Source organism: Anoplopoma fimbria, chromosome 17 (genome assembly GCF_027596085.1).
Source record: "Anoplopoma fimbria isolate UVic2021 breed Golden Eagle Sablefish chromosome 17, Afim_UVic_2022, whole genome shotgun sequence".
Taxonomy (NCBI): Eukaryota; Metazoa; Chordata; class Actinopteri; order Perciformes; family Anoplopomatidae; genus Anoplopoma; species Anoplopoma fimbria.
The window spans coordinates 21,900,330-21,913,626 of record NC_072465.1 but is presented as its reverse complement, the minus strand read 5'-3'; the positions used below and the strand labels follow the sequence as shown (position 1 = coordinate 21,913,626).

At 38.5% G+C, this 13,297-nt stretch overlaps 1 protein-coding gene across 1 annotated transcript; it reads left to right on the top strand.

Annotated features, from left to right (window-relative positions):
- Positions 1–439: 439 nt before the first annotated feature.
- Positions 440–7,868, top strand: LOC129105552 (1,25-dihydroxyvitamin D(3) 24-hydroxylase, mitochondrial). Its single transcript, XM_054616631.1, has 13 exons — positions 440–504; positions 629–899; positions 1,304–1,494; positions 2,072–2,165; positions 2,260–2,353; positions 2,737–2,828; positions 3,167–3,278; positions 4,067–4,212; positions 4,856–5,022; positions 6,087–6,165; positions 6,479–6,676; positions 6,818–6,929; positions 7,477–7,868. The coding sequence occupies exons 2-12, from the start codon at positions 639–641 to the stop codon at positions 6,926–6,928; spliced, it is 1,545 nt and encodes a 514-aa protein (XP_054472606.1). The 5' UTR covers positions 440–504; positions 629–638; the 3' UTR covers position 6,929; positions 7,477–7,868.
- Positions 7,869–13,297: the final 5,429 nt, after the last annotated feature.

The window sequence follows — 13,297 nt, the reverse complement described above, 5'->3', positions numbered from 1 at the left end:
TATAGATAGTAATGAAAATGTGCAATTATAATAAAGACACATATAGAGAATATCACTTTAAACGTCCACTTTGCCCCTCTACAAACAACACACTCAAAAACACAAACAAAGCAAACACACACACACACACACACACACACACACACACACACACACACACACACAGCTGCAATCGGTCAAATATTTGTCCACGATGCAGAAGTGTGGCAGTAGTATTTGCTCTGCCAGTGTTTCCTTTCTCCATATCACAGGTCGCTCTGAAACACGGTTCAAGCGAACCGCGTCACCTCCGAAAGGGGCTCGTGTGTTTATTTATAAAGCGTGGGGGTGGGGGTGGGTGGAGGTGGTGGGGGGGGGGGGGACTTCCTCGGTCTATCTGGGGTCACACCACCCTCCCAACGTGGATAAATGAATGGTGGGCTCGACGGCCACACCGTGAAGGACCGGTCGCTGATTGGTTCAGTGCACTGCAGGAATAAACACTCTCAGGGTATATATATTGCGGTAAGGTGTGACACTTCCAAGAAACGAGAAACCCCCCCCCCAAGATAAAAAAAAAAAAAAAAAAAAGAAGAGCACCTATTGAACATTAAATTATTCCACTTTTATTTATTTTTTTTTAATCTAGAAGTTTGAGGATGAGGGCACAGATCCAAAAAGTCCCGCAGATTGTGGAGTTTCTGAAGAAGAAGTCCGTCGGGCTGCAGCACTTCAAGCCGACCTCCTCGGTGTGCGTCCTGGAGGAGAAGGATGCTCTCCAGGCTGCTCGCTGCCCGACGCACGCCGCCTCCAGAGCACTCAGCCTGGAGGACATCCCCGGACCCACCAACTGGCCCATCGTCGGCAGTCTGGTGCAACTTCTCCGGAAGGGAGGGCTGACCAGACAACACGAGGCTCTGGTACAGTCACTTTAATAACAGTGTCTACTTTTACGCAGGGAATACAGATTATATTGTATAAATAAATAAAGAAAAATGTGTTTTAACGACTAGAAATGATATATATTTGAGTTTAAAGACTTTGATTGCTAAGTTTTTTTTAAATATTTCTTAGGTTGATTATCATGAGAAATTTCTGGAAATATTTCTAATAACTGAATGACGTAACTCTGAGGATCACCATGTTTGAGACTGTTAATATATCAGATAAGATGAGGTACAGTCACTTTAATAACATTGTCTACTTTTACGCAGGGAATACAGATTATATTTTATAAATCGTTGTCGCAATTTTATAAATGTGTTTTAACGACATATATTTGAGTTTAAAGACTTTGATTGCTAAATCTTTAAATATTTCTTAGGTTGATTATCATAAGAAATTCGGTAAGATTTTCCGGATGAAGCTGGGCTCCTTTGAGTCGGTGCACATCGGCGCACCTTGCTTGCTGGAGGCTCTCTACAGGAAGGAGGGGAACTACCCCCAGAGACTGGAGATCAAACCCTGGACCGCATACAGAGACCTGAGAGACGAGGCGTACGGACTCCTCATTCTGTGAGTGCAACTGTTTATGCATACAGAAAGTATATATATATATATATTCCTGTTCTATCTTTATTTTGTTGTATAGTATGAGTATTTATTGTCTGGTTGTATAGTATGTGTATTTATTGTCTGTATAGTATGTGTATTTATTGTCTGTGTAGTTGTATAGTATGTGTATTTATTGTCTGTGTAGTTGTATAGTATGTGTATTTATTGTCTGTGTAGTTGTATAGTATGTGTATTTATTGTCTGTGTCTGTATAGTTGTATTTATTGTATGTGTATTTATTGTCTGTGTCTGTGTAGTTGTATAGTATGTGTATTTATTGTCTGTGTAGTTGTATAGTATGTGTATTTATTGTCTGTGTAGTTGTATAGTATGTGTATTTATTGTCTGTGTCTGTGTAGTTGTATAGTATGTGTATTTATTGTCTGTGTAGTTGTATAGTATGTGTATTTATTGTCTGTGTCTGTGTAGTTGAGCTGCTGCAACACTTGAATTTCCCCCATGGGGATCAATAAAGGAATATAATAATAATAATATATATATATACATATATAGAGAGTGACAGTTGTTGTTTCTGCAGGGAGGGGAAGGACTGGCAGAGGGTGAGGAGCGCTTTCCAGCAGAAACTCATGAAACCGACAGAGGTGGTGAAGCTCGATCGCAAAATAAACGAGGTGAGACACTTAAAAATATGGGACGTATTGTTTATAATCTTATTTAATCTTATTTTATGATCGATGACTGACAGCTTTTGTCCGTAAAATGCAGGTGTTGATGGACTTCGTTGGCAGAATTGGACAAATAAACGTCGGTGGGAAGATCGAGGACTTGTACTTCGAGCTGAATAAATGGTCGTTTGAGAGTAAGTTCAACTGCTTTTTTATGTATATATTATTAATTTGGGCTGCACATGCATTATTTTAAATATCAACTAATAAGCTGATTATTGTCTCGATATTGTTGAATCCATGAAATGTGTAAAATAGTAAAAAAAAAATATTCACAAAATGTTGAATTGGCTTTCACATAAGTCAATATGTTGTCCAAAGCATTTGGCTGTATCCACATTAACAGTTATATACATATGCCATGTTATTGGACCTCTGCTCTCGTAAAAAAAATGGACCAGTAGATCATTTGTGATATCTTAAAGTAGATAGAAATATCAAATCAAAGTCTTACTAATCTGTTTATACATTCATCTCAGACTCTGAGTCTCACTCTTTGCTTTTATTTGTCATTCAGCCATTTGCCTCGTCCTCTACGACACAAGATTTGGTCTCCTGCAGGAGAAAGTCAACGAGGAAGCCATGAACTTCATCACCGCCGTGAAAACAGTGAGTACGGCTGTTGATTGCTTCACTGGTGTACTTAGAACAGTGGGGGAGGACGACCTGTGATACGATGAGCCGCTAGAAACATACGTGGTTCGTTAGGTTCCTTTCAAGCGGAGGTCTACTGGTAACAGACACTCTTACTACTGGGATTTTATGCACTGGGGCAAACCAGTGTCACTCCACGGTCAGGAGGTGATAATACTCACAAAGGTCTCACAGGGCAGAGGGTGCAAGAAACAACAGAGGATCTTGATAACTTAATTGCATCAAAGATTTTCCAGTGTGAGTGTGAGATCATTAGATTAAAACACTCGGCCCTCTTTGTTATTTCTGTGTAGATGATGAGCACGTTTGGCATGATGATGGTCACACCAGTGAAGCTCCACAAGAGCTTCAACACCAAAACGTGGCAGAACCACACGGAAGCATGGGACCGCATCTTCAGCACAGGTACAAACACACACACACACACCACATATATATATGAATATTACACTGCCAAACAGATTACTCTCATTTCACAGAGTTGTAGCACAGTAGAGAGGACAGGAACAGAGGGAGGGCGGGTTTGAACTGGGTGCCTCAGTGTTTTTTTTGTGTACTTGGCACTCTGAGTAAACGGCGGCCAGTGTCATAGTAAACCGTGTGACCTAAGAGGGAGATATCTACCAAATATTTGTAGTAGCAGGAGGTGGGGAGGGGGGGGTAAGTGGGTGGAGGAAGACCATGATGCTGGTTGTTCTGTAGCTCGTTGTTAAAAAAACAAGTGCCCTCTCGGATGCCCCTATGATAGATAACACATCATGCCCAAAGTCACATACAATCTGATGCATGAATCATACAGGGGAAGGAAAACTCAAAGAAAATGAGTTTCATTCGGACATAACGTGATCCGGATTACAAACACTGCAACTTTGGACACACATGATATTATTCAATCTAAAAAATGTCAGAAAATAGTACAAAAAAAGATATTCTTTACAATGATGTAAAGCAAAGAGCAAATCCTCATGTTGGAGAAGCTGGACTCTCTCATATATCTGGCATTTTTACTCAATCAGTATATCAACTTATTGTTTCAGCACAAGGTCTGAGTCAACTCCATCTAACTGCACTGACAAAGAGGAGCCCTGGTCACATGTAGAGAATAGCAAGGAGCATGACAGTCACTGTATTACACCAAATCACTTTGAGACAATGTGAGATTTAATTTACTTTACTGTTCTATGTTTCCTCAGCCAAAGTCTACATCGACAAGAAGCTGAAGAGGAACGCCGTCAGAGATCCGGATGACTTAATCGGCGACATCTTACACCAGAGCAGTCTCTCCAAGAAGGAGCTGTACGCAGCCATCACAGAGCTCCAGGTCGGAGGAGTTGAGACGGTAAGCTCCTTTTTTTGTACTTCAAAGACACATGTTTAATTTAAAGGAATAGTTTCATATTTTGCGAAATACGCTTAATCGCTTTCTTGCTGAGAGTTAGATGAGAAGATTGATACCACTCTCCAGTTACAACTGTGCAAGATGCCGTCTCAAAACTTTACAGATGTGTAGTTGACGAGTTAGTGGATGGCGCCAGCTGTAGGGGGGTAAGAAGTAGGGGTCCCGTCGCAAGATGGTCTGAAGCGTTTATTTACAATTTATGCTCTTAAAGAAAAATAGATCATCACATGGTTGCGGAACAGCGCCACATACTTATGAACGAGGATTGACCTTTTAAATATTTAACCTTTTGCGTATTTTCCTTCGAGGAAGGAAAGAAAAAAAAAAACTTCTCAACCTCTAAAACAAACACGTGCTGCTGTTACAGTGCTTCAAAAGCGGAAAATGAATGTGATGTGGATGTAACTGAGGAGGCTTTGAGGGACCCCAAACATTCCTCAGCTCCCTCCAGGACCCCACAGAGGAATGCACTTAGAGTAGCCGCCTCACTAAGTGACATCTCCTCTCTCTCTCTCTCTCTCTCTCTCTCTCTCTCTCTCTCTCTCTCTCTCTCTCTCTCTCTCGCTGTGTTTACGTTCTTTAGACCGCCAACAGTATGCTGTGGGCTATTTTCAACCTGTCACGTAACCCCGGCGCCCAGAGGAAGTTGCGGGATGAGATAAGAGCGGTGGTTGCTCCCGACCAGGACCCGTGTGGAGAGCACATCAAGAGCATGCCCTACCTCAAGGCCTGCCTCAAGGAGTCAATGAGGTACAGTAGGACAGGGTGATGGTGTAGAGAATATAACTCATATAATGCTACACAAAGCTCCTGGCTGCCTCTACACTCACATTATGAGAAATGATAAGCAGGCAGTACACTTTACATAAAGATATTTTCATTCATCTATTTATAAGGATATGAGCCATTATGTGTTAGCCAGCTGGCTAATTGTCTACTGCAATCCTTTGGCGATATGTTAAATATATTTTACACTAACAGAAGACACAATAAAAAACAGCAAAGCCAACAAAATGAGCATTCTCGAAGCCATGCAGAGCAGCAGGAAGCAGCAAAATACCAATCCAGTAATACGTAAACAAAGTCCACTGTTCAGAATATTTACCGCCGCAAGAAATCAACACAAAGCAATGAAACACAGACAATGAATACTGATTATAGCCATTTTATGACACTCTTTTATGAGAGCAGCAATTATCAATTGGATATAAGTGAAATCACTATAAAAAGAATCTGTGATATGACACACAAGCCCTGCAGCACAGAGTCAAAAGACACACCTATGTTCCACACATACCCGGGCAATACAGCTCTTGGTAAACGTTAAAAAAAAAAGGTTGTAGTTTCACGTGACATAACATAATACCGATTCATTTTCCAATCAGACTCACTGGCTGCATCATGATTTCACTCAGTGGGTTACCACGGAGATTAAGGTGCAGATATCACACACATGACTGCCTCAAAAACATGGGATATGGAGGCATGACCGGCGGCGACCAGTGGTCCCATCTTAAACCACGCGGTCACGTTCAACTCCGTTTATCACCCCTCACGATGGCCCTCTTTCTCCCCCGTCTTCTCGTGCAGTCACAAGTTGCCCAACGTGTTATTTAAGGCTAATGCCATGACCACATCACACAGGGAATGTATACGACCCCTGACTGGGGATTATATTTCGCCTCATTTTACACTGTGAAAAACATCAGGAGTATATTTAACTCCAGTTAGACTGCTTAGATATGTGTATCATGCTTTAGCATAGTTTCACTGAGGCCATATTCCAATGCGCTTTTTTTCTTAAATTCTTACAGGTTATCGCCAACAGTCCCGTTCACCAGCAGGACTCTGGACAAAGACACTGTGTTGGGAGATTATGCCATTCCCAAAGGGGTAAGTGGCTTAGTTCTTGTTAACATACACCTGACATGAGCTGATTACGTTCCTGTATTCATTTACATTTGACTGATGTCTTGAATGAAGCCTGTTCCAAAAAACGCCGCTCTCATACTGTACAAAGTCTAAATGCAGCAAATGTTTAAGTTTGTGTAACTCAGCAAACTGCATAAAAGAACCGGATTTACTTTATTCAGAGTATTTTCTCTTGTAATCTACTGTATTATCTATTTCATTTATCTTTAGCAAGCACTGAAAATCCTACTTATAATGTAAAAATGCTTTAATTGTGATTTTCCTCAATTCACAGACTGTTTTGATGATAAACAGCCATGCACTGGGCTCCAATGAGGAGTACTTTGATGATGGGAAGCGGTTCAAACCTGAGCGCTGGCTGCGGGAGAACAACACCATCAACCCCTTCGCCCACGTTCCCTTCGGCATCGGAAAGAGGATGTGCATCGGCCGCCGGCTGGCAGAGCTGCAGCTACAGCTGGCCATGTGCTGGGTAAGATCAGACAAAGTTCAGTTCAGTTTATGGACTCATTTACAGACAGCAGTGTACAAGTGAGCAGCGGATCAGACTGATTGTTCCTGAAGCTTTAATCGCCTTAAAAATCCAACTTTGCTTGTGTTTTTTTTTATACAGCTGGTGAGAGACTACGAGATTGTTGCAACAGATAACGAGCCGCTCGACGTGATCCATTCAGGACTTTTGGTCCCCAGCAGAGAACTTCCTGTTGCCTTCATTAAGAGATGAGGTGAGGGGGTCTCTCTACTTAGATCTCCATTTTGCTTTATATAAAGCCTGTTATCTTAGCTTAGCACAGAGACTGGAATCATGGAGAAGCCTGGGTCTGTCAAATAAAGCCCCTCAAAATCTCACTAATTAACACACTTGTTTAATCAGTACAAAAAACAAAGTGTAAAATAAACATTGCACCATTTTTTGGGGGGTTGTTTGTCGGACTATTTCTTGGCTCTGAGCAGTTGCCAGGCAACCAGCTGAGTCTCCAGTAAATTACTAGACGCAACCAAATAAAAGTATAAAGCCCTGTAAACCGGTAAATCACTGTTTTTTTGTTTCTATCAGACGACATATAATGTGTTGATTGGCAGTAGCTTCATATTTATTGTAAAGATATAAGGGGTATAAATGTTCTTATCTCACTCTCCACCAGAAAGTTAATACGTGTATCATCCAAAATGTGAAACTTGTACTTTAAGTCTGATGTTTCTTTAATCTAGCTTTGTCAACACTTTGGCATTCACGCTAATTAATTATTTCTTCTTTCCCTCAACTCTCAGGCTCCATATTCAAATCTTGTGGACGTAGCGACAGAGAGACCTCTGTTGCCGAGGCCCTGATGGTCCAGTGACTCCTTGTATTGCTGCTCTGTAAATAGACAAAAAAGACATTATTATAAATGTAATCATGCCATAAATACCTCAAACTTATTTAAAACTATTACTTATGACTGATAATGACTGACCAAAATACCAGTTGTCATGTACAAATTGAATGTTGTACCAAGGCAGCTGTGTATATAAACTATTATTTGTCCTTGTTTAATAGTTATATATATATGTATATATACAGTCATGCATATGTATATTTTTCATTGTGTAAATAAACTGCCATTATATTATTATAATATTGTACATTGTTTTATGTAGAGACATATTTTATTCACTGAAATAAATGCATTCAGAAATGTATTAACGCCACGTCTGTCTTTATTTCTAAAAAACAAGACTTGGTTTTAAAGTCTTTGGGAGATTTAGAGTCTTTACAGCTTGAGTAACAGAGCTGGATAAATAGTGAACAAGCTTAGTTAAGTAGTATGGTTAAGTGTGTATGCATGTTTCTCTTTTATTTAGTAGACAAGCTGTTTTCTTCAGATCTTGGTCCAAAATTGGATTAGAATCATTACAGGATAATGCTAACTAATCCGTACATTTCTACTTCAACTAAATCTAAATCCTTTTCAGATGAAAATAATACTTTTGATTAAATACTTTCAAACAAAGTTGAGTAGCCTCATGTGTATAGAATAAGGTATTTTCTGTGTGGATCCCAAGCCTTGTTGGCTTGTGACTCCCCAAAATGAGTAATGTCTGCTTGTAACCTGTCGTCATAAGTTCTGGCCTCATGGTGGACATAAATTATTTGATGTTTTTTTCCAAATGTTTGATTTAAAGAGGCATGAAAATCTGGAAAGAAAAAAAATAAAGCAGATTTTGTTTGTCTTTAAATGTCCTTCATGTACCTTTTATCAACACTGTATTTTTTTCTCATCATAACTAAATGATAAGAGGGGTTTTAATCACACCCCTCTTAGCATTGTACTTGCTTAAAGCGTATTTTGGCAATACTTTTGGAGTAAAACTATAAATGCAGGGCTTTTACTTTTTACGTATCATGGTATGGCAATGCTACTTTCACTTTGATTAAACATTATATATTTCTCTAGAGAGAGACAATACACTGGTGCATTAAAACATCAAGTGTCTTTTTTTCCTTCAGTCACTTTCAAAGACATTATCATTACAAACATCTGTGACCTTGAGGGTCAGGTCTTATTGAGGACTGATCCCCTGACCTAAGCAGTGAGCTCAAGAGCTTCATATTCATCAATACATTTACTTAGTGTGATAAAGATTGAGAGTATAATAACCTGGGAGAAAAGATGAGATAGAACTTTACTTATCCCGAGGGACATTTAAGATGACATTGAGATAACTGGTTGATATTTCCTCATATCCACAGTTTGGTAATAAAAGCATCAAAGATGACAAATAAGGAGGTACATATGTCTGTTACATAATTGTGGATCCATGTGAGTCATCCACGCCAAACTTTGTATATTAATCTCAATTTTTATTACCCATATCTAAGATTCATAATCAGTGAGGGTGTTAATATGTGTCGTACTATACTTACCTAATCCTACAAACTCAAAATCATGTTACACAATATAATTGTTTACTGTATACAGAAATTAACAAGGTTACTTATGTTATGAAAGTGAGTTATGAGGTTAGGAGCTTATACGTCATGACTGTTTTTGTCAAAAAGTAGAAAAATGAACACAGAGTGTCTGGTTTCCTTAGAAAAAATGGACCAGGTCCTATTTCTTCACAGAGGTCAATGGGGAGCCATTGTGCTTTGGTGTGTTCACAGCACCTTTCAGAGCTCAAAGAATATAATATTCTGCACCACAATCAGACACAGCACACTAAAATGCTAGAGAAAACAACTGAGAACAGAGAAGTTAATAAAATAATTGTTGTTGTTTTTCAGCCGCACCCGAGGTCAGCGAGACATCTCAGGCTCATCATCATGTTTCATAAATTGATAGTTCACTAATTGTGAACGTTTTTAGAATGTTACGTTACTTGTACTTCTTTACATTATAAGAAATGGGAAACATGGAGTTGTTGTTATAATGCAGTGGTTTTACTGGTCCGGCATGCATGAGATCTAATTGGGCTGAATGTTGCCCATCAACTGAAATGAGTTAGACACCCCTGAACCAGACTATTTAGAAAAAAGAGAAACAGAATAGGAATTGTTAAAGCTTTCAGAAACTTTTCCTTTGCTCTTGGACAATTCATATACTATGAATGAAAAATATGTATCATGGGGAAATATACACTAAGAGAGAAACAGGTGCTGAAGAAGCACACAGCCCGACTTTGGTGGGTTGGTTCTGTTGGACAAGACTCAGAAGCGCTGATGAAAAGTAAATTTGCTCAATATTGTAATTACGGTAAGTATAATTTGAAGTACTTATGCTTTACTTTAAGTAAAGGTTCTGAATACTTATCCCACCACGGCCCGGCCTATGACGAGAGATTCTCGTTTGAGAACATGCCTACAGCAACACATGTGACCTCAGGTGACATCAACACATGAACGTGCCAGAAGAGGTTTAAATGCCTCCAAGATGCTTCACCAGTCAGAGGAAATGTGTAATTTAAATATCTGAAATATATTCAATTAAATAGGTAAAGAGAACTGTAATGTTACTATGTGTAATTATTTAAAGGGTCAGAATTTAAATTTACAAAGAACATATTTTCACCATCTTGTAATGGCATAGGCATGCAGATAGTTTACATTACATTACAGTCATTTAGCAGATGCTTTTATCCAAAGCGACTTACAATCAGTAGTATATTACATATCATTCACCCATTCACACACTGATGACAGGCTACCATGCAAGGTGCCACCATCAGACTCTAACTAACATTCATGCAACATCCAGTCCACACCGATGGCAAGCCTTCGGGAGCAACTTGGGGTTAAGTGTCTTGCCCAAGGACACATCGACTGCCGGGTATCGAACCACTGATTGGAGAACTACCTTGCTCTCCACTACGCCACAGCCGCCACAGTTTCCCTAGATTACAGTCATTTTGCAACAGGTTTTGTCCCAAGCAACTTGCAAAGGAAAGTGTTTTGGTTGGAGTTTTGTTTTTTCATCAAAAAGTACTTTCTACCAAAATAATAGTACTTATGAAAGCTGTTTACAGAGTTCATCCAGAAACAGATGCTACTACAGAATTGTCCCAGTGTATTTTTGGACTTCTTTATAGCTGATACAAATTGAACAAATTATATAATTTAATGAGGAGTAAGATCTAATGAAGAGTGAACTCACGACCCCTGGTTCACAAGACCAGTGCTCCTACCACTGAGCAATTGAGCCACAGATGTTGCACATCTGGTCTTTGTCGCAACTTTTAACTGTGGAACCTCAAGGTTTGTTGCATGTATGGCATGGTATAGCTTCAGGAATAGCTGGTAGTCTTCAAAATCATTTGATATTTCTGTTGAAATTCTCATTAGACCCTTACAGCAATCAATGAATCAAATGTTCTGACAAGAAAAAGAAAAAAAAATCTGGTATCTAGTGCTGCTAGATACATTCATTGGAAAAGAGTTGGCATCACTGGGCTAGCTTTTTTGGGTTGAATTTATAGTAAGCATACTCTTGCTTGTTTCTCAAGATTAACAACCCTGCCTGTTGTTTGCATGTTAGGTACATTGACGGCATAAAAAAATGTAGTTATTAAAGTCTGTAGACATCTCAGATTGTGACCGTCTGTGACCGTCAAAATGAAGACCCTGCAACAAGCAGTCCAACATTGATAGCATAGGGAAAGTTATGCTGCATAGCAACACACCTTCTGCAACATAGACTACCACTACCACTACCACAATACACTAAAACTTGAACGTCTTCACAATGTTAACTGAGATAATAAATCGAGTGGGAAGTAGGGTCATTTTCTCGTAGACTTCCATACAATATAACTTCATCTTGCAACCAGAGGAGTCGCCCCCTGTCGGCCAGCAGAGAGGATGCAAGTTTAAGACACTTCCGCATTTGCTTCACCACCTGCTCCAGTGATGACCAGTGATTTAGAAATTACACATAGAAGGTGATGTAAATATACTTGGAGCCCATTGAATGACTTTGCTGAAATAATATTTTATAACAATGTAAAAAATTCTGACCGCTCAATCGCCAAAAAGAGTTGAGGCACAGATCTCAGTGACAGAAATCTCATAACCACAACTTCAATTTCTGTACATCATCATACCACAGGAGTAGTGAGACAAAAATGCACAAGGTACTATATGCTCGTGCATAAATGAAAAGTGTACAACATTGCCACTCAGTGGCCAAAAGCTGCCTTAACTGACTTGTTATGCTTCATGTGAATTAGTGGTAAATATGTAAATGTTTACACGCAGCCCCATTTCCTTTCAAGCATTTCTGTTCTATTTTGAGGATATAAAGCACAAGATCATCTGTGGGTTTATGAATTGCTGGTTTGCTCTTCAATTGAACTTTGAAACCTCTAGGCTAATTTACCAATAAAGGCAGACCTCACTTTTGAGGTTTTTTATGTATTTGTTCATGTGGGCAATTGTCATAGCACCTTCATATTTCTTAAGCAGTGTACCCTTAATAGTTAACTAATTTCTAGTGTTTCTATTGAGCTTCCTTACATTGTTTGAGCGAATAAACATTATGACATCAGTGGACGCAACCGTTGCCAAGGCGAATTAGCTCCTCAAGGATTATATATTTTAAGTTATTTTTTATAAATTTGACAAGGTATAAATGAAAGTAAATTTGCTTTATTATAGTCTTTATTTTTGTCTGTTATAATGCACTAGTCATCGGATGTGTAGATGAAAAGACTGATTTTTAATACCTTTTCATACATTACAATATAATTATGTTTTGGGATACTGTGATTGTTGCCATGTGTACATTGTTCCAAGCCAGATAACTTGGCACCTGGCAGGAAAGCCACTGAAGACCAGATTGTTTTTTTATTTAATTCTTTCAGAATAAAACACGTCTTTAAATATGTCCATCTTGAGTCCGGACCGGTGTGATCGAAAAACACCTTTAATCACAAGCTAAAGCACAGAGGAAGGCTATATATAAATATATATATATATATATATATATATATATATATAAATTAATTCCTTATAAATATATATATATATATATATATATATATCCAATTATAAATATATATATATATATATATATATATATATATATATATATATATATATATATATAAATATATATATATATATATATAAATATATTTATAATTGGATATATATATATATATAGCCAATTATAAACATATATATATATATATATATAATATATCCAATTATAAATATAAATATATATATATATATCCAATTATAAATATATATATATATATATATATATGTTTATAATTGGAAATAATGACAACGTGACCCTTTTGATATTCTTATATGTACAGTCTGCTCTGTATTTATCCTCCCTTCATATTTCATACTGCGACTCTACTGACTCAAACAGGAGGAAATGAGGCCTGTTTGAGGTGCACACACACACACACACACACACACACACACACACACACACACACACACACACACACACACACACACACACACACACACACACAAACACCTACACACGCAGGTCCGCGCCTCCTGCTGCTTGACACCATCACCAGTGACAGGAAGCGTCTGTCGCCGCTCGTTTTTTCATAACGCGGTGTTGGATGTTATATTTGAGCAGCTGCCACA

Coding starts and splice junctions, on each gene's coding strand:
- LOC129105552 (XM_054616631.1), top strand. CDS start 639: ATGAGGGCACAGATCCAAAAAGTCCCGCAGATTGTGGAGTTTCTGAAG. Junction 1,495..2,071: donor GCGTACGGACTCCTCATTCT/GTGAGTGCAACT, acceptor TTGTTTCTGCAG/GGAGGGGAAGGACTGGCAGA. Junction 6,677..6,817: donor TACAGCTGGCCATGTGCTGG/GTAAGATCAGAC, acceptor TTTTTTATACAG/CTGGTGAGAGACTACGAGAT.